Source organism: Polypterus senegalus, chromosome 11 (genome assembly GCF_016835505.1).
Source record: "Polypterus senegalus isolate Bchr_013 chromosome 11, ASM1683550v1, whole genome shotgun sequence".
Taxonomy (NCBI): domain Eukaryota; kingdom Metazoa; phylum Chordata; class Cladistia; order Polypteriformes; family Polypteridae; genus Polypterus; species Polypterus senegalus.
The window spans coordinates 46,652,726-46,672,519 of record NC_053164.1 but is presented as its reverse complement, the minus strand read 5'-3'; the positions used below and the strand labels follow the sequence as shown (position 1 = coordinate 46,672,519).

Here is a 19,794-nt window from a genome sequence, read left to right as displayed (position 1 = left end):
CAGTGCACTGTCCCATGGTGGTAGATGGCTGCCCGGAGGGGACTGGGCGGTCTCTTGGTCTGGAATCCCTGCCGATTTTATTTTTTTTCTCCAGCCTTCTGGAGTTTTTTTTTTTTTTTTTTTTCCTGTCCACCCTGGCCATCAGACCTTACTTATTCTATGTTAATTAATGTTGACTTATTTTTATTTTTTATTGTGTCTTCTATTTTTCTATTCTTCATGCACTTTGAGCTACATTTTTTTTTGTATGAAAATGTGCTATATAAATAAATGTTGTTGTTGTATCCCTCACCATGAAGAGAAATTAAAATGGCATTGAATGAGTTTCCTCCTGCCTGGTTCCTGACTCGGAGAGGTCCTAGTTGAGGATACATTTTTTTCTTTAATATATTACCAATTTAATTTCTTACACACTTGAGAATTAGTTATATGATATGCATATTGCAGCAGAATACTTTTTTATTACCAAAAACACACTTTGAATGTTATTTTTATTTCCATAGCAGTTGAAATAAGCTGCCAAACTCTATACAAATGTCAGTGAATGTTTCAGGAACACCTAGAAAAAATGAAAAATTACTTGAAATATCTTCAAGTAATATGTCCAATTTTACTGTGAATTTCCCCTTGGGATTAATAAAGTATCTATCTATCTATCTATCTATCTATCTATCTATCTATCTATCTATCTATCTATCTATCTATCTGCTGTTTTTCAACTGTTTTCTTAGTATCCATAGCCTATGTAACATGTAGGGCAGACCTTACTCTGTCAGAACATATGCTGTAACTAGAAAAGAAATTATACTGTGTATCCAGATGACAACACCAATAGCTGCAAGATTCAAAAATGTCTTTACAAAAAATACCCTTCTCATTTAGCGCACAATTGTCAGTCCATTAAATTGTGCAAAATTAAAGCAGGACATAAACGAAAGCAAAACTGGCCACAGGTGTTGCTGTGATACAGAAATTCGGCAATGTTTGAGGGAAGAAAGAAAAACATTGCAATGTGGAAGGGGGGTATGCAATACGGCATTTTAACAACAACCGATAGTTCTTTTTAACAATGAGATTTTTATTTTTTTTTTTGTAAATTTGCATTATTGTTCGGTCCCACTGTTGTGTCCAACAAAATGGGACTGATAGACGGATGGACTTTGGGGTTTCTTCAGTATTCCTTAAACACGCATGTTAAGTGGGTTGATGACTCAGATGGTCCTGTCCAGGACTGCTTTCAGTTTGCACCCAGCGTTAACGGGATAGTTTTCTGCAATTGACTTTTGGTATAATGTCTAATTGGGTTGACTAGAGTTTTGTACAAAACGAAAGTATTAAGATTATAAGTTTCTGCGGTACCATTGTACGAGCTAGAAGCTAATGACACCGATCCGTTTTTTCCCCATGTGTAACTGTTCCCAATATGCTTTTGATTTGGCGGCACTAGGACCCTGCGTCGCTGCGCGCAACCATCAGACAAAGCCGCGCGGACGGAAGAGGGGGCGCGCACCCACGGCCCTGTCACGAGCCGAGTGTGACAGTGTGGCAGCGAGAGCGCGCCTAAGGACCGCTAGCTCTCCCATTATATTAGCAGCGAACCGCTGCGGGTCATGGCAGACCGCTGCACGGATCTGGGCCGCCGCTTTCAGTCGGGAACGTCAGGGAGGTGGAGAGGGAACCCCAAAACTAGGCACGGCAGGGTGGCCGCCTCCTGACAGCTGGCCCCGGCTTTTGAGAATTCGTTGCTTCTTCGCCGTCGGCTCTGGAGGTGGGTGGACTAGACTGACTACTCGGGGCTACATGCGCACGAAATGCGAGCCGAAGTCTTCAAGACTGAAGGCAGTCGGAAAAAAAGTTATCGGCTCCGACCCTAGCCAGGATGGATTAAATGCACGCAATTGAGAAAAGAAATTAGGAATCGAAAAGGGAAAGAAAGAAACAGATCTTAACAAGCGAAGCAAAGAGAGCAGCTCACTAAGCAACGCGAAGGACATTCCATTTGAAGGCTGAACTTTCAAGTTAAGAAACAGTTAACTGATGTGTGGTGTGTGACAATATAGTACATCTGTTGGATATGCAATGAAAGTCAAACTGAAATCGCTCCAGGCTTCAACGAGCACACTCGGGGCAAACGAATCAGAAAAATAAGAGGAGGAAAGGCACTGAGAAGAGGGACCGTTAACGGTACTGCTGCTTGGCCCTGCCTCTCTCTTTTCCTTAACTTGTACTTTCTGCCAAGTAAGCCCTGCGACTGATTTGCTATGTTTATACAGCTTTGAATTGCCTATGTTCGTTGTTCGCAAACATAAAAAAATAATTAAATTAGAGTTCGATGAAAGATTGAAGGAAAGCTGCCTGACATCGCTGCCTTGCGTTCATCCTCCCAGGACAGCGTCTTTTTTCTAGAACTTGATATTGAAGAGTGCAAGAACGACTGCGCCACTCAGCCACCTCCTCAAGGAGTATGGGCTGATTTCGGGCTTACTGTACTGGGACAGACTGGGATAATGTGGAAACTGTGCAACTGGAACAGGCTGCTTTTTTTGGTGGCGGCACTGGTACTTTGGGGTGTCCGCCCTGCAGAAGGCTGCCCGGACCTGGTCACTAGCCGCTGCAGTTGCACGGATGAACGTTCTAAGGTCCACACAACGCCGACAGTGAGGAAGAAAGTGATTTGCAGTGGGGAAGAGCTACTCGAGCCACCGCACCCAAGCCTGCTGCCCAACCGGACAGTGACCCTGTAAGTACGAATACCCTGAGTCATTTTAGAAACGTTATGCTCTGTCAAATCCACTTTGTGACATGCTATAAACTATACGTTTGGCGTAATGTTTTACCTTGAATAGCACGAGAACCGTATGATCTGGCAGGTGCTTAAAACCTCACAGTTGCAGATGTGCGTCTGAGCCGTGCACACCTGTACCGAAGTACGAGGGCGGTGTGCGCAAGCGCTGTTAAGGGATAGAGTACATAGCCCGAACTGGCAATTTGAAAAGTCCGGAGTACTACTATAGTAATTGTATTAGTAATAATATGAGTTAAGCACTATTTTAAGTTCCAGGATGCGTCATGATTTGCCGTTCCTGTTCTTTGCCTATGTGGACTCTTCATTTTCTCCCCGTGCAGTTTTCTCCGAGTACTCCGATTTTCAAAGACATATTGTGAGGCTGATTGTTGTTTCCAAATTTTGCGTGTGTGCGCGCGCGTGCGCGCGCAAGAGAGAGGGAATCCTTGTGGCCGATGTCGCTCCCCTGACTCTCATGCTGTGTATATATTTTGATTTGGAGGGAATTCATGGGTGGCCTTTTGCGCGGTGTATGTCGCCAATTACACTACTGCACTGTCTGTTGTTAGGTCTTATTTACATTCCAATGTTATTGCTATTTGCTGTATAATTATTGAGAATGTTGCACTTGCAATTACGCATGTGCATATCAACACATGCTGTATATAGCGCACTTCAAGGTCTTCTGCGCCTCACTTATCATCGATTGCGGTGAGACGGGCAGACGGACGCTCGATACGAAAAATGTTGGCATTGCCTTCCTTGGGTCACCAGCCCCGTGCAGTAAACAATACCAAATAGAAATTCTATATAAATGTATTAAATAAACGCACAAAGGTGTTCTTTTTATACTGTGGTTCGGTCTATGGAGATGATGACGTTGCTTTTGACTATAAAAGCGACTTTAGTAAATGAATTACACGCACGTGCTGTTAATATCCATAGGTATTTTCTATATGATGCTCATGCACTCTTAAATGGCTTTTGGCTTGGATGTGTGGTTCCTTGTAGACCCACTGCTTGACAAAGAACTATTTCATTCTGGAAAGAGGTCTTTGCATATGAAATCGGTTGGTTGGACTTCGAAAAAGTCCCTAGTATGCGAACAAACAAATCGTTAATGTATAATAGACGACCTAGCAGGGCAAAACCTGAACTTAACATGTGTTATTGCTATTGTCGCCAGTAATCTGTTTCCATTTATTCGGAATTATTTATGAAATATGTTACGAATCTAAATAAGTAAAGATTATTTCTGGAGATATCGTGTGAATGGTTCTCCTATATTCCTCAATTCCAAAGCAGCACTTTGACCCCTTTATTTTTAAGAGTGTAGTTTTCAGTTTAGGTTACTGCCGTCGTTGTGTTGTATTACCCAACTTGCAGCTTTACGTTATGGGTAATTAGTCAGAAAATATGCGACAAGTGTTTCATAAATGCAGATTATGCACGCTGAAAGCCATGTAATAGTTAACGTATGGTGCAGATTACTGGTAGTGATGTCTTATGGCATCACATTTAATGAAAGCAGATTCAGGCCTTTTTCGGTGCCACGTTTAGCTCAAGTACATCGTAATGCAATGACATTTCCATCCATCTAGTCCTTGAAGTAGAACCAATTAATAGCGACACCGTAGCATTTGGGGACTCTGAGTGACTATAGCGTACCGGTAGAACCTGGAAGAAGAGCTGATACTGGTTAGTGTGGGTCCCGAGGAGAGGCTAAACTGGTCGAGATTCGAATGCGGGCTTCTGACAACGCGAGAGAGTAGCACTAACCTGCCGCGGCCACTGTCATCTCTAATAATGTTTCCCAAATTCTTTGGAAAGAAAATTAGATTAGGTGAACTGTTGGCCTTCAAACTCTGAGGTTGTGGATTAATTAAAACCCCGATACCGACACTGTGTGACCATGAGTAAGTCACTTCACCTGCCTATGATTCCATTGGCAAATCAAAGGAAATGTAAGCAATTGCATCTCATATGTTGAAGGTCGTCTTTCAAAAATGCGTCTGCCAAATAAGAAGTGTTAGTGTAATCGGATTCAACCGGCCACCTCTGAAGCTGCACAGCGCCGCTCGCGTTCAACAAACTGCGCGAGGGAAACCGCAGCAGAGGAGACAGGTGAGGCTGAACGGCGAGTCCCTGCGCTCGTCTCCCATCAACTTACATGACTGCATTTTCGTTAAAAAAAGTTTGCGTTTGGCCTTTCGTGATTTTTAAATCATGAAGAATCGGTAAACCTGGATATGAAGGCGCTAAATGAGATGGTAAGAATTAGCCATTAATAACGGGCAGCACTTGATGCTTTGACACGCGAGTGACCGTAGATCTAGGCGATGGGCACTCAACAGTACTGCTCGTTTCTTGCTCAGCAGTTTTTAAAATTTAATTTCCCCCCTTTCTCTCTGAAATATATAAATAATCGCAAATAAACGCAGGAAGTTTATTCAATAAATTCTTAAATGGTGCCAATCTGAACAGAATGGCAAAGAGCACAGCGCAGGCTGTCTAATCACCCTATTGGTTGTTTGCTCAGCCGCAGAATATGCTTTAGCAGTTCTTATCAGGCGCATATGAATGTAAAAGGGCACGAAGATTTCAAAGAAAAGAAAAAAAGGCCGATAGGTTGGTACAGTAGATTGTTCCAGAGGTCTCGGGTGAAACCCAAATCGGGCACTGCCCATCGAGAGCCTGCACATTCTGAACTGGTGTTTGTCTGTGTTGGTTTGGCCCTAAATTTGCAAATCGAATTGTGTGCCCTGTGGTGGCCATGCACATTCTTTGGGGGTTGCTCTCAGCTTTGCAAGCAGTGCTGCTACACCCTTGGTTCTTAAATGGTACTTTACCTGGTTGTGGGATTCTCCGTAGAGCCATTGCTTGACAAAGAATCATTTCATTCTGGGTAGGGATATTTGGACATGAAATTGTCTTTTTTTAGGCTAGTATGTGGACATTATAGAAATGTTTAATGTATAGTATGCTACGTAGCAAGATACTAACAGAAGAAGAAAAGAAACCTGAACTTGGCTTCTACGGTATGCAGCAAGAGAGTCATTTTTAAAATCAGGAACCCACTGAAATTTCAGAAATCTGTTAATCATTAATTCACGGCTATTTATGGAACCTGGTTGGGTCAGTGCCACCATGAGTTAGATAAATAGGTTGAAGAATGAATGGATACAGTAAAAACAACAAAATATAGACAGAATATACAATGAATAACTGCAGAAGAATGCGGTATGCTCACGGTGACACAAAATAGTCTCAAGGACATGGCTTTGACTTTGTCGGTCCAGTCTCTGCCTGAGTGGACTTCTCTCCATGGGTTTCCTCCAAGTGCTTCAGTTTCCACCAAGAGACATGCTTCAGACTCTGACCAGGCCTGGTGTTGGTTAGCTGTGTGTTCTGCGATGAACAGGTCAATAACTGAAGCTGCATCTGCTTCTGTAACGGACAGAACTCGTCCACATACTTGAATAAATGGCTGATTATAGCTCTCAACATATCTAGATTTAGCTAAGCCTTTCATCCAAAGCACTCTGGATGATTGTTTAAATATTTCTCTAATTGTCAAGCTAAGTGGTTCACTCAGAGCCACACAACGACACACAGTTATGGTGGTTTCCTGCCCTGTGCCATACCTACAAGGCCACAGTGCCACCCAGAAACAGCAATTTCTGGCTAAAGCCCCCGCTTTGTAAAAATGCCTCAAATAAAATAAACCCACATCTTGTGATTGTTGGTGGGCCTCCTTTTTAAAACATAGCTACGTACTGGCAGGTTAAGTGACCTGCAATGAGCCTGTGGTGGGCATTGAACCAGCATCCTTGTGCCATAAAATCCAGTCAACTGGCCACACCACGTCAGTATATATAAACTCTAGCATTCATATTGTATACATTAGATTGGCTCTCCCAAATTCTGTAGTCTGCTGCTTTCTTCCATAATATACTATCTAAGGCAAAACAACTGAGATAATAATAATAATACATTTTATTTATATAGCGCCTTTCCCATGTTCAAGGGCACTTCACAGAATTTAAGAAAGAACGGCAGGGGATACAGTATATAGCATTGTACAAACCAAATAAATAAATAAAGAAGAGTAAGACAGTAAATTCAGAAAAGCCCAACAGACAATATAATTGATGGTCTCGCACACACACACAGGTTACATGAGCATCTTGACAGAGAGGTAAACTGAGAGAAGGATAATAAAGTCAAGTAGAGCTAAAAGTCTTCCTGAACAGATGAGTTTTGAGTTGTTTTTTAAAAGAATTCATGGAGTCAGCTGACCTGATTAATTTCGGTAGGTCATTCCAGAGTCTGGGCACTCGCTATACAGCTGAAGGTCCTGTCACCCATGGAGTGTAGATTAGTGTGGGGCACAACAAGATTACCAGAATCAGAGGACCTTAGTGGGTGGGCAGGCAGAATATTCGATTCTGTATGACACAGGGAGCCAGTGAAGATGGAGCAGGATGGGTGTGATGTGCTCGCTGCTGCTGGTTCGAGTGAGGACTCTTGTAGCCGAGTTTTGAATAAGCTGGAGTTGTGATATAAGATTAGAAGGGGCATCTGCCAGTAGTACAATAATCGATGCAGGATGTGATAAAAGCAGGGACAAGTTTCTCAGCATTAGAAAAGGAGAGGAAGGAGCGAACACGGGATATGTTACAGAGGTGAAAGTAAGAAAGTTTCTTAATGTGATTTATGTGGACGGAATAACAGAGGGATGAATTAAAAATGACACCAAGATTCTTTGCAGTAGAGGCAGGTCTAATGAGATCACCGCCAAGATAGACTGGAGGACTGAGAAGGAGCTCATTTTATTAAGTTACACTTTAGTCCCAATTTGCAGGAGTTCAGTTTTGTTGCAATTTAATTTTAAAGAGTTCTGCTCCATCCAGGATTTAATTTCACTAAGGCAGGTTGTGAACTGAGAAAGCTCTGATGAAGTTCCACTTTTAACATTGAAGTAGACTTGAGTATCATCTGCATAAAAGTGATAGACCAGTCCATAGCTACGAATAATATGGCCGACGGGAAGCATATAAATACAGAAGAGAAGCGGGTCGAGGACAGAGCCCTGAGGAACTCCATGTGTGACTGGCACCGAGCTGGATCTGCTGTTGCCAAGACTAACAAACTCTTGCCTATCAGTCACATAGGACTTGAACCACTGGAGGGCAGTGCCAGAGATACCCAGCATGTTCTCCGTTCTGGACAATAGAATGTCATGTCTGACCTGAGTGTCAAATGCTACACCGAGGTCTAACAGAATTAACGTGCTGGTTTGCCCAGAGAGATACATTTTTGTAATCCATAGCAGCACAAATAAATGCACAACACCAGCAGAGTAAATGAGACGAATCAAGAAATCCAAAAAGGTTAATGAAACCTGTGCATTGAAACTCTTATTTTAACACACATTTTATGATATTTCCTAAAAATGTTGGTATGCTGAAAGAAAGAAAAGGCAACTTATTTTTGTTAAACAGACAAAGAAAGTAAGTTAATAATAATAACGCCGTCATCAAAAGCATCAGCCACAGTGTCACCGTAGGAGCAGAACAGGCGGTGGGCATCCTTCAGTATAAGTTAGGAGTGTCTTATATTGGGCACATCCCAAGTTCATGGGGCCCTGGGCCTGACAAAACATCAGCTGTAACTCTACCCTACAGACACACCATATAAAAATGTGTATTCAATCAAATGCCAATGTTTATTTGTATTTATAGGGCGTCCAACACATTCCAATCCCTTCATTATAGTAGCACAGTAATTTCAGCCTCAGAGACTCAGTTGGCTTCATTTTCTTGACCTTTGGGCCTGTTCAGGAATTCACGTTTTCTCACGGGTCATCCTGACTAAACTCCTAGAACTTGATTTTGGGTCTGCACGCAGGATGGAGAACAGTCAAGCTGAATGAGAACTCCTTCAGCTCAAGTGACATACCAGGCTTCTAACTGTGAGGGTGTCTGTTCTTCACGGTGTGCTTGAGCCCCACTAGAGTAGTGCCATTAGCATTGGGCCTTGCACCTCACAGTGGCTGATTCAAATCCTGGCACCGACTCGCTATGTGACCTGCCGGTGCCCCAACTGTACATTAAACAGTTATGATCTTTTTAGTTGCCTTGGAGTGAGTATGAAAATGTTTGGACCCCAACTAAGCAGAATTTGCTTTAAGGGCTTTGGACCCAATAGCCAGTGTGTTCTCCCATTCACACCTCCTTCAGATTTTGATGCTTCCATGTTGATTCTTGGTATCTGGTCAAACATCACATCTTGTTCATTTATAAAAAGGCCATTTGTGTTTGCAAATTGTGCTGGGCATCTCAACTTGAGTTGCTATTATTGCAAATTTCATGAGTGCTATTGCACAATGTATCAGTCCTTCATGTTCTTTGACAGAGCATCATGAGTTTTTGAATCTTCTTGCCAGGTTCAAGGGGCAGTACTGCCTGCTAGTGTCAAGGGGACAATTCAGGCAAATATGGCAAAGCTAAAAGTTACTTCTGAAAAATAAGGCACAGTATGTATGCATAAAGCAGGAGCTTGTAGATATGATATTATTTTTACTTGATGTCTCCATTAATACAACATTATAACATTTTGAGACACAGTTGGTTACATTACTTTAGTTTTTGCAACAGGCACACATGCAGGTGAAGACATAACTTGCTCATGGTCACATAGTGTCAGTAGTGGGATCTAAACCCTAATCCTCAGGGTTTGAAGGCCACTACACCACATTACATGGGCCTGTTAAGCTGTCAATATTACAGTCATCGTTCATAAGATGTAAAAAGACTTTATCATGGTACTGGTGAGTGGTGACGTTGGTCGGACATGAAAATAAGAATATCACCATACTCTCTATGCCCATCACCATACCACTTCCACCAGTGAAGACATTGGTCAGGTATAACACAGAATGACACAGTTTGCCAGACTTTCATCCATTCATTGACCCACTAATTAATTTGGAGAGTCACCCATCTTGTGGGTAATGAATGCAAATTAAGAACCAACCTAGGGACACACTTACTTACATGGCATCCATCTAGGGCCACCATTTCACCTGAGATCCATGTGTGAAAAAGCTCTCTGATATGGAGAGAACTTGAAAACCCCTCACACTGACTGATGTGGGTTGGCCGTCATGAGTTAGCTGCAATAACCACCATGTCAAGCAATTTATAATGAGTCCATAAATAGCTGTTTTTAGCACCTTACCTGACCAGTTCTATCATTACAGTATTAAAACAATCATTGTTATTGTACAGGCTTCACTTACATTGTAGTTGATAGGGTCAGTATTGTCATGTGCAGAGCATAGTGAAGTTGTTACTTGTATGTGGTGATCAGCATGCAATATGTCATCAGTAAACCCCTGGAATAGAATAAGCTATAAATATCAGTAATTGCAGGTGTAAAAACTAGATATTAGATGGCCATGATGGGCGAAAAGATGTGCTGTCGGATTAACTGGTCTTTCTAAAGTGGCTTTATGTGTGCGGTGGACCCGTATCTCCTCCTGTGTCACCTTCTTCCAGATTGGCTCTGACTCCATCCAGTTCTGTTTTAGATTTATAAACTCCGAAAATGGATGGATGGGCTATTGTGACGTCACATCATGTGAGCCTTGTGAAACCAAACCCTCGGTGCCATTCATTTCTACTTAGCATTTTGACTTTTTGTATAATATTCTTTCTGTGTAGCTTAAATAACACCCAAGTGTTTCAGGCATGAAATTGGTTCTATTTGCAAGTTGCTGTTATTTGCCTTCCGAGTTATCAGATGGTGCTCATTAATCTGTGTCCAGTCGCACTGCACAGATGTTCAAACCTGAATCTGATAAATTGCTGCCCATGCTGTAGAGTTCAGTGATGGAGTAACCGGTCCAGGTGTGAACAAACAGCAGAACTGAACAGCATGTTCCCCAGAGGCTCTTCAAGATCTACTCACATCTGAACTATGCACGCATACTGCCTCCCCAGCGGCCTGCCGGTCGAGGGCTTTATTTTCACTTGTCGACCCAGTAATTGATCTTTCTAATTCTCCTATGAATTTTGCCTCGTTTTGACAAGTGTGCAGTGCATGCCTTTGCTTTGGGGGTCATGGTGGGAGCAGGTCAGACTGGCTTGCTGCTTCTAAGATAACATTCCTCTTTAGCTGTGGTGTTGTCATGTGGTTGACACGTTCAGAATTGTCATGGAGTCCTGACATCTTTGGCCTTGTCTTGTCTGGCTGAGTGTCCCTGAAGTTTAAGCCAGGCACATAGGCGACCATGTCATTTGGCCTTCATATGACAGGTCTGACAAGCTGGCAGTAGTCAATGAGTGACACTGGAAAAAAGGAAAGAATCACAGGCTCTAAATGTGGAGAAGCACCAGAAAGATGCCCATTGAAAGGTCATTCAGTCTAATTGTATGTTCTGTGTGACAGGCTGGAATTAATGGAGATGAGCTAGTGGAGTCTATTAAGGAACATCTGAGGGAACACTAATGATACAATGGCCTACAATTGAATTACAGGGACTAATGTTGTAGAGTGATATGGAACAGGGTATGGTGGTAAAGAGGTTAAAGTAAAGTGTGAGTCCATATAAAAGATCTGACAAAATGGCCACAGATTCATTAACTGAACTCTCCTAAGCCATTACAAGTCTGCAGGGAACCAAAGTCTACTCCTGCAGCATGATGCCCAAGCCAGGATAGCAGCCAAACCAACATGCAGTACGCTGGTGCACATAATCACACTCATCCATCCATTTTCACAGAGCCCACCCTGTCCAACACTGGCTTTACGGTCTTATCCAGCACAGGGCAGGTTTATGCCCTTTCTATCCATCTTTCCATTTTCTCAAGTCAGTAAATAAAAAGGTTGTAGGAGGCTGGAGCTCACCTTAGCAATGCAATGAAATGGTGGGGTACCAGATCATTGTACAAATTTTGTTAATCATTATAGGGGTCCAGTAACTGGAGCCTTTCCTGGGAACACTCAGTTCAGGTCATGACCCAGTCCCAGGTGAGATGCCAGCTCATTGTTGGGCAACTTTATGCCCAGCCATTTATTCATCCATCCATCCAATGAGGAATCACTTACCGCTCTACCTTTCTTATCCTTGCCTATAAAGGCTGACTATGAACCTGGGGCCTCCAATTCTGAAGCTTTACTAAAGTGAATTTCCCCTCAGGTTTCTAACTGTAAGGGGTATCTTATGTAGTGGCAGGTTCTCATGACCCCTGCTTTTTATCTCACCCCTTTCCCTCTTGACCACCCATCTTCCTTGAGATAGCATCAGGATGATTTGAACACGGGACCTTTAGGTTACACAGTAGCCTGCCTTACAGCTGCACTATGGGAGCATTCAGTTCAGTAACTCTGAGGAACTAGGTTCATGGTTAGCTTCTCCATGTAATGTTTAAAAAACTATGTAGGGCATGACCATGGAAAAATTTCTAGCTGGTGGCAGTCCATCACATACTTGTAGACAACCAGTAACTACTATTGAGATGTGAGATTTGTGGCATTGCTTTTCACGAGCTGGAGCTGAATATCAGCCCTCATTCTATAGTGCCTTTCATCGTGGACTTCATTTAGGTAGCAACACTTACTGAATATCAGACTTCATTTTATAGAGCCTTTCACAATGGACTTCATGTAGGCAGGAACACTTACTGATATCTCAAGGAGATTTGGACCCTTGCCAGTGAAGTGACCCACTGAGGTTCGCAATGAGAGGAAGACCAAGTAGGAAGGATGAGAGGAATGTCCCAGAACCAACAGGCCCAGCCTGACCTAGATGACAGTCAATTATAGGCCATATTGACAAACACATCTTTCTGCCTTCTCACCTTTTATCCATCCATTCACTTAATAAAGTCAGTTAGTGCTTCAGAAGGTAGCCAGAGTCCATTGGGTTCAGTGTCTGAATTAAAGTTAGATGAGATCAGATAAGATGGGGATCCATTGTAGGGCATATCCATCCATCCATTCATCCATCCATCCAAGTCTTGAACTTGTTAAGTCTATTATATCAGCATCAGTTCTGGTAGCTTCGGGGACACCAGTCCATTGTAGGGTGTATCTGTGCAGGCACCCACATTGACTTATTCGTCTGTCTGTCCATCTATTTTCTGAATTGGAGGTATCAATTGAGCTGTAGCCCATGTTGGATGTATTGTATGAAAGACATAAGACCACTATGGGCTATGAGTGGGACACCAGACCATTGTAGGTCTCTTTCATGCACTTATCCCTATTTATCCTTCCATTTTCTGAAATCACTTAGACCTTTGGGTTTGCACAGTGCCACAGCCTATGCACACATCTACATTCTTTCATCCATCATGTCCAAGCTAAACAAATCCACTATATGTTAGCAGAGGATTGGATTCCATCCCAGTGGCATTCTGCGTGAATCCAGCCTGGATAGAATGCTGTTTCATTGTAGGCAGACACCAATATTCACTAATCAGTTCACCCATCCATTGATAGTTCCCAATTACAGTCTTGTAGGAAGTGGGGAGAACATTTGGTGCAAAGTGGGACCAGTCCTGGGCTAGATGCCAGTCCATTAGGGCATACTTGTGCACACACACTCACACTCTCAGCCATCCATCCTTCCATCCCTTCATTTTCTCACCTTCATCAATCCTTTAAACAAAAACAGGGAGCTTCAGACCCTGGGTGCAAGGTGTAAACCAAAGCTTGATGGGATGTCAGTGAGTCGTAGAGCTCACTCATGGTGGCACAAGTACTTGAGTGAGTCCCTTTGGAGTCACCAATTAAACGAATGCGTACATCTTTTAGGGGTAACCAAAGGAAAGCCCTACAGACATTTGGAGGATGTGCAGTTGAAGAATATGAAATTGGAGAAGAAAGGCAGACGCTCGAATAATTGTTGCACCGTCCCTCTTCACAACACACGTGGCAACATGGCAGTGGAAGCCTGTAGCATAAATTGAACCAGGCAACCTAATGAGAATGCGGTAAGGCAATGAAACGATTACGTCGAGTCTGTCGGCACTGGAGAGCGCACAGCAGGGTAGAGTTACAGGAAAGCTGGGCTTCTATGTGCCCGCATAGGGAAGATGGAAAGAAACCACTGAGACAATGTGACTCCCGAATCGCTGGACCTAAAGACAGCACTCATAGTGTTGTGAAAAAGTATTTGCTCCTTCTTGATTTCCACTGTTAATCCACTGATGCTGAATGATTTCAGGTCTTCAACCAAAACCTTCTATTAGATTAAGAGTGCCAGATTGAACAAGTGACAGTTTTTTACTTAAATCATTTATTGAATGAAATAAGTTATCCAACTTCAGCTGCAATCGGTTGAAAAACTAATTGCTGCTTACACTTAATGAATGATTTGCAATGACTGCAACCAAATGCCTTCTCTAGTTTAATTTCAGTTATTCGCATCACTGTGGAGGAATTGTAGCCCACTGTACCTTACCTGTCCGGGTTCTGACCCTGAATTGCTTGCTTCAGTTCCTGTCACACCATGTCTATTGGCTTGAGGCCTGTAGCTTGACAGGACCAGTCCAAAACTTGAATTGTGCTACTTTTCAACCATTTTGTTGTGCGTTCAAGTTTTTGAATCATTGTCTTGTTGCATGACCCAGCTACGGTTCTGCTTCAGCTCATTAATGGATGACCAGACGTTCACCTTACAAACTTTATGATACAAAGCTAAATATATAATTTTTTTCAATCACAGCATGTCGTCCACTGTTTGATGTTAATACTGTGCAATATGGCGTTTGCTTTAGGTGGGCATGTTATCCAAAAAGGTTTAGGGATCACCCAGGGCTTGAGAGACGAGTGCTTATGTACTTCTTGGTCAGCTGTGATTTCTGCATTGCTGCTTTTAATGAAGCCCATTTTTACTTGGTGACTTTCTGATTGTGGAGTCATGACGACTGGCCTTTGTTCAAGCAGGGAAAGCCTGCATTTCTTTGGATGTTTTGAGTGTCTTTTGTGACTTCCTGGATCTTTTTATGCTATGCCCTTGGGGTAATCTTGGCAGGCTGGTCATTCCTTAGAAGATTCCCTACTGTTCCAAGTGTTTTCCATTTGCAGATTTTTGCTCTTGCTGTGGTTTTGGTGAAGTCCCAGAGACTTAAAAATGGCTTTATGGCATTTTTGACATAATTGATATCAATAACCATTTTCTGATCTCTTCAGGAGTTTCCTTTCATGGCATTATGTGCTTCTTGAATCTTTGTGGTGGTAACTTGACTCTGATTTTGTGGGTGAAATAAGTGAGGATTGTATTAAATATGGCCTGGCAGAGTTCAGTCGGCTGCCTCTAATTATCCCTTAAATTGTGGTGATTTAACTGGGGGAAATTACTTTTTCACACAGTGTTGATTGGTGTTGGATATGTTTGTTCATTAGATGAATTAAGGTTTAAAATAATGCTATTTTCTCCTTTTGCTGCCCTTTACATAATTTGGATTTTGCTTGTAGATCTGAACCATTTTGGGGCGAGAACTTTACAGTAATACACCAAATCTGGTAAGGGAAATGCTTTAATATGGCACCTCACACTGAGTGGCTAGAAGTGGAATGATCTCATGGTGCCCTGACAAGGGCCTGCTTGTCACATCAGGATAGTTCCACTCCATAGTGAAGACACATATACATCAGTTACCTTTTCATGGTCATTTTGGTCTTTATGCTGAGGTGGCACAGGAGCACAGAAGGCCTCCCAGCTAACCAGAGCCTGGACGGTGTGGAGTTTCTCCCCAGTTTTCACCAGCTGATTGTCCTCCCACAACCCTAGATATGCTAGGTAGGTAAACTATTGTCTCTCAATACATCCTGGTTATGTGTGTGAGTGTTAGTGTGATAGTTGATGCTGGTGGCATTAAGGCATAAGGCCACATCACATTATATGACTTTTCATTTACACTAGCTAACCTCCAGTCACTGTATTCAGGATTACTTCTTACTTGGATGTGTATCTCACTGACTTGTCTGCTTGTTCTTTTTCAGTCTTTGTCAATTAATCGTCTTCTTTCTCATCATTGTTACAGTCTGTATGCTGCACTTTGTCTTGATGGCTATAATCCATATGTTGTATATTCAGGATTACTATTTTCTTGGTGATGTGCTTCAGTTGTGTCTTATGTTTTCTCACTCTTTGTCACTGAAGCCCCATCCTGCGATTGGCATGACCCTCAGCAGATGTTGCCACTCTTTTATCTTTTTTGTGGCATTATGTTGGTTAGCACTTTGTGATTAGTTTGCTTTTGACACACAAGCACAGGTCTCTATGCCATTCTTTATGCACATGTAATAAAGTGTAATGTTCGCTGGTCCCATTGTTTTATTGGCCTCTGCAATTTGTGTGATGCTTAGCAGATGTCACTGGTCTTGTTTTTGTTTCTACCATGTCACTTGTCTTCCCTTTCACTTTGACGTAAGAAACCCTAAAGCGAAGGTCATTCTGACAAGGTTGCTGCCACCTCACATGTTTTGAACTACCAGTATTTATCAGGTTATAGGCATTTGATCAAGGTCCTAGTCCCAGACGTTCATGAGTAATCATATAACAGATGGACACGCCTTAGCATTTTATATATACTAGCTGTGTAACAGTGTTAACGTCTGCAGTGTGCCATCTGTTGAAATGTACTTTGTAATGCATGTAGTAATAAAATGCATTGCATTTGTCATTCCAACAGATGGTGCATCACAAACATTTGTAGCAACACAATGCATTGCTAGAAATATTTGCTGTGTGCCACCTGTTGGAATGCAAAATGCAATGTGTATGCCTCTGTTATATGCCATCTGGTATGGAATTTGTAAAAGCACTGTTAATGTTTGTCACGCTCCATCTATTTGAGTGACAAATGCAATACATTTTATCACTAGAAGTTTTTGTGATGCGCCATATGTTGAAATGACAGAGACACAGCAACTTGACCAACACACAGATACACAAACACTTACGCTTTTTTATTAAGGTGGATAGAGGTAATCTTAGTGAGTTGGGGTAGTCGTGTAGTTTGATATCCCCAGCAACTCTGTCCAACCAGTCTACAATTTGCCTCGACAAAATAGATTTTTTTTTTTTACCGTGAGAGTTGAGATCTAATGAGCCTCACCTGGAAGTACAATGCATATAATTCATAGAATGTAACACTGAGACATAAACGTGGGCGTTTTGGACCCAGCAAACAGAAGAGAAGTTCATCATGTCTTACATTTTACATACCACAATAGAATGGAATAAGGAATAAAAATGGGCCATGACAGTGGGTCATTTCAGTCTACCTGTAAACCTTTCACATGGTCACTGGCTCCATCAGGTACCACATTATTAGCTGGCTTAAAAAAAAGGGGAGCTTGCGATACGTTGGAAGGGATTTCTAGTCATATATTCTGACCTCTTTTAAGCAAGGAGAACAGTAACAGCAGTTGTCAAGTGTGACATCCCCTCCGACTAGCATTGCCTCCACTCTGTTCTTACCTCCTTTCTTTATGCCCTGTGTTACCTTTGGGTTTTCCTCCCACCTTTCTCAAACACACTGGTAGGTAGCTTGGTGACTTTGGTGGGTGTGTTCTCAAACGTAGGCCCCGCCCCATGACTGTGTCCTGTGTGGAAGATAATAATAATAAAATAATAATCATCATAATAATACATTGTATTTATATAGCACTTTTCCCATGCTCAAGGCACTTACAGAATATAAGAAAGAACGGCAGGGTATACAGTATATAGCATTGTACAAACCAAATAAATAAATAAAGAAGAGTAAGACAGTAAATTCAGAGAAGCCTAACAGACAACATAATTGATGGTCTCGCACACACACACAGGTTACATGAGCATCTTGACAGAGAGGTAAACTGAGAGAAGGGTAATAAAGTCAAGGAGAGCTAAAAGTCTTTCTGACCAGATGAGTTTTGAGTTGTTTTTTAAAAGAATTCATGGAGTCAGCTGATCTGATTCATTTCTAGATGTATAGCGTTTTGTTTAATGGACTGACAATGAAAAAGTGAGATGGCACTTCATATCCCTATTATGTGAGAGACCGAGAAAAAGGAGCAAAACCAACACAACATAGTGAGTGGCTCATTTGGCTTCCCTGGCATTCTGTGCGATGTGAACTGGTGCTGCCTTCATCTGCAGAGTGGGAGCTTCAGATTTTAGAAATGAGTGTGAATTTACATCATGTCATTAAAAGAGAAATGCTGTGGAACTGCCAGTCACACTCTAACCACAACATTTGGGAAATTCAAGTTGGGGGGTAGGGGGCGCTATAGAGTGAGGAAAGGGAAGGAAAGAGCGGCACATTGATATCTTGGGTTGGATCTGTGTAAAATCCTTGGATAAGAAATCAACTTTTCCTAATCAGGAACCCCCTAAGGAAAAAAACAAATGGATTTATTGATATACACTGACTGATAGAGCGGGTGATATTAATGTCTAACCAACCTTCTGCTTCTCATTACTTTATGAGTAAGAAAAAAAAGCACATTAAAGAAGTGGAGTCCCGCTGGCGCGTCTGCTATGCACAGCATGTGTGAGAATTACTGTTAAGCTCTGAGATTTGTGGCATTGCTTTTCACAAGCTAGAGCTGAATATCAGACCTCATTCTATAGCGCCTTTCACCATGGGCTTCATTTAGGTAGCAACACTTACTGAATATCAGACCTCATTCTATAGCACCTTTCACCATGGGCTTCATTTAGGTAGCAACACTTACTGAATATCAGACCTCATTCTATAGCGCCTTTCACCGTGGACATCATTTAGGTAGCAACACTTACTGAATATCAGACCTCATTCTATAGTGCCTTTCACCGTGGACTTCATTATGGACTTCATTTAGGTAGCAACACTTACTGAATATCAGACCTCATTCTATAGCGCCTTTCACCGTGGACATCATTTAGGTAGGAACACTGACATGTCAAGGAGATTTGGACCCTGCCACCTAATCACCTCCAATGCAGCAGTGCAATAGATGCCATCTTGTGCAATAGTGTTTCATGTGCAATTAAGGTCTTATGTTGAATGTTTGTGTTCTCCCTTATTTCTTCTTATCCTTTCCAATCCTTTTGTAATTATATTTATTTATATTTTGACACCGCAGGAACTCCACCTAATTTTGTTGTATTTGTTATACTTATCAGAGCCTCCATTGACTCCACAAAGATCACAGCATCATCATCAAACGGGCTCTCGAGAGACTGAGTGAGGAGTCTGAGTGTCTGGGCTTGCAAGTGTCCTGGATAAAAACCAAGATCCAGGCCTTTAATGACCTCTTGGTCACAGCCATCAGCAGTGTGTCTGCTTGCGGAGAGAGTGTCGACCTTGTCAAGAGGTTTACTTACCTTGGCAGTGACAGTCATGTCTCTGGTGACTCTTCCTGTGAAGTCAGTAGACGAATTGGGAGAGCATGGGGGTCATGAGGTCGCTGGAAAGGGGTGTGTGGCGCTCCTGATATCTATGCAAAAGGGCGACGGTCCAAGTATTTAGAGTCCTGGTGTTTCTTGTCTTGCTATATGGTTGTTAGACATGGATGTTACCCAGTGACCTGAGATGAAGACTGGACTCCTTTGGTACTGTGTCTCTCCGGAAAATCCTTGGGTACCATTGGTTTGACTTTGTGTCGAATGAGCGGTTGCTTATGGAGTCCCTATTGAGGCACATTACCTGCATAGTGAGGGAGCATCAGTTACGGCACTACGGCCATGTGGCGCTTTTCCCCAGGGGAGATCCGGCTCATAAGATCCTGGGGACTCTAGTGGCTAGACCAGGCCAAGGGGTCGCCCATGTAACACTTGGCTGTGGCAGATAGAGGGTCATTTCTGGATTGTGGGACTGGGCCGCATGTCTGTCTGGGGGGTTGCCAACCTGGATACTGAGTTGAATTCGCCGTGTAGTGGGTGAGGCAACGTGCTATACCAGTGCATGCTCCCCAACTTGACTTGAGTTGTTACAATGACAATAAATATATTCTGATTCTAA

General features: G+C 42.4%; 1 protein-coding gene across 2 annotated transcripts in view; it reads left to right on the top strand.

Annotated features, from left to right (window-relative positions):
* Positions 1–1,545: 1,545 nt before the first annotated feature.
* Positions 1,546–19,794, top strand: part of adgra2 (adhesion G protein-coupled receptor A2) — a 174,768-nt gene continuing 156,519 nt past the window's right edge. The window contains exon 1 of one of the 2 annotated variants that reach the window (XM_039768525.1): positions 1,546–2,740. In XM_039768525.1, the coding sequence (XP_039624459.1) occupies positions 2,508–2,740 (233 nt within the window). In that variant the 5' untranslated portion in view covers positions 1,546–2,507. Of the gene's footprint in view, positions 2,741–5,032; positions 5,056–19,794 lie in introns of those variants that run through there. The other variant, XM_039768526.1, reaches the window with a different exon arrangement.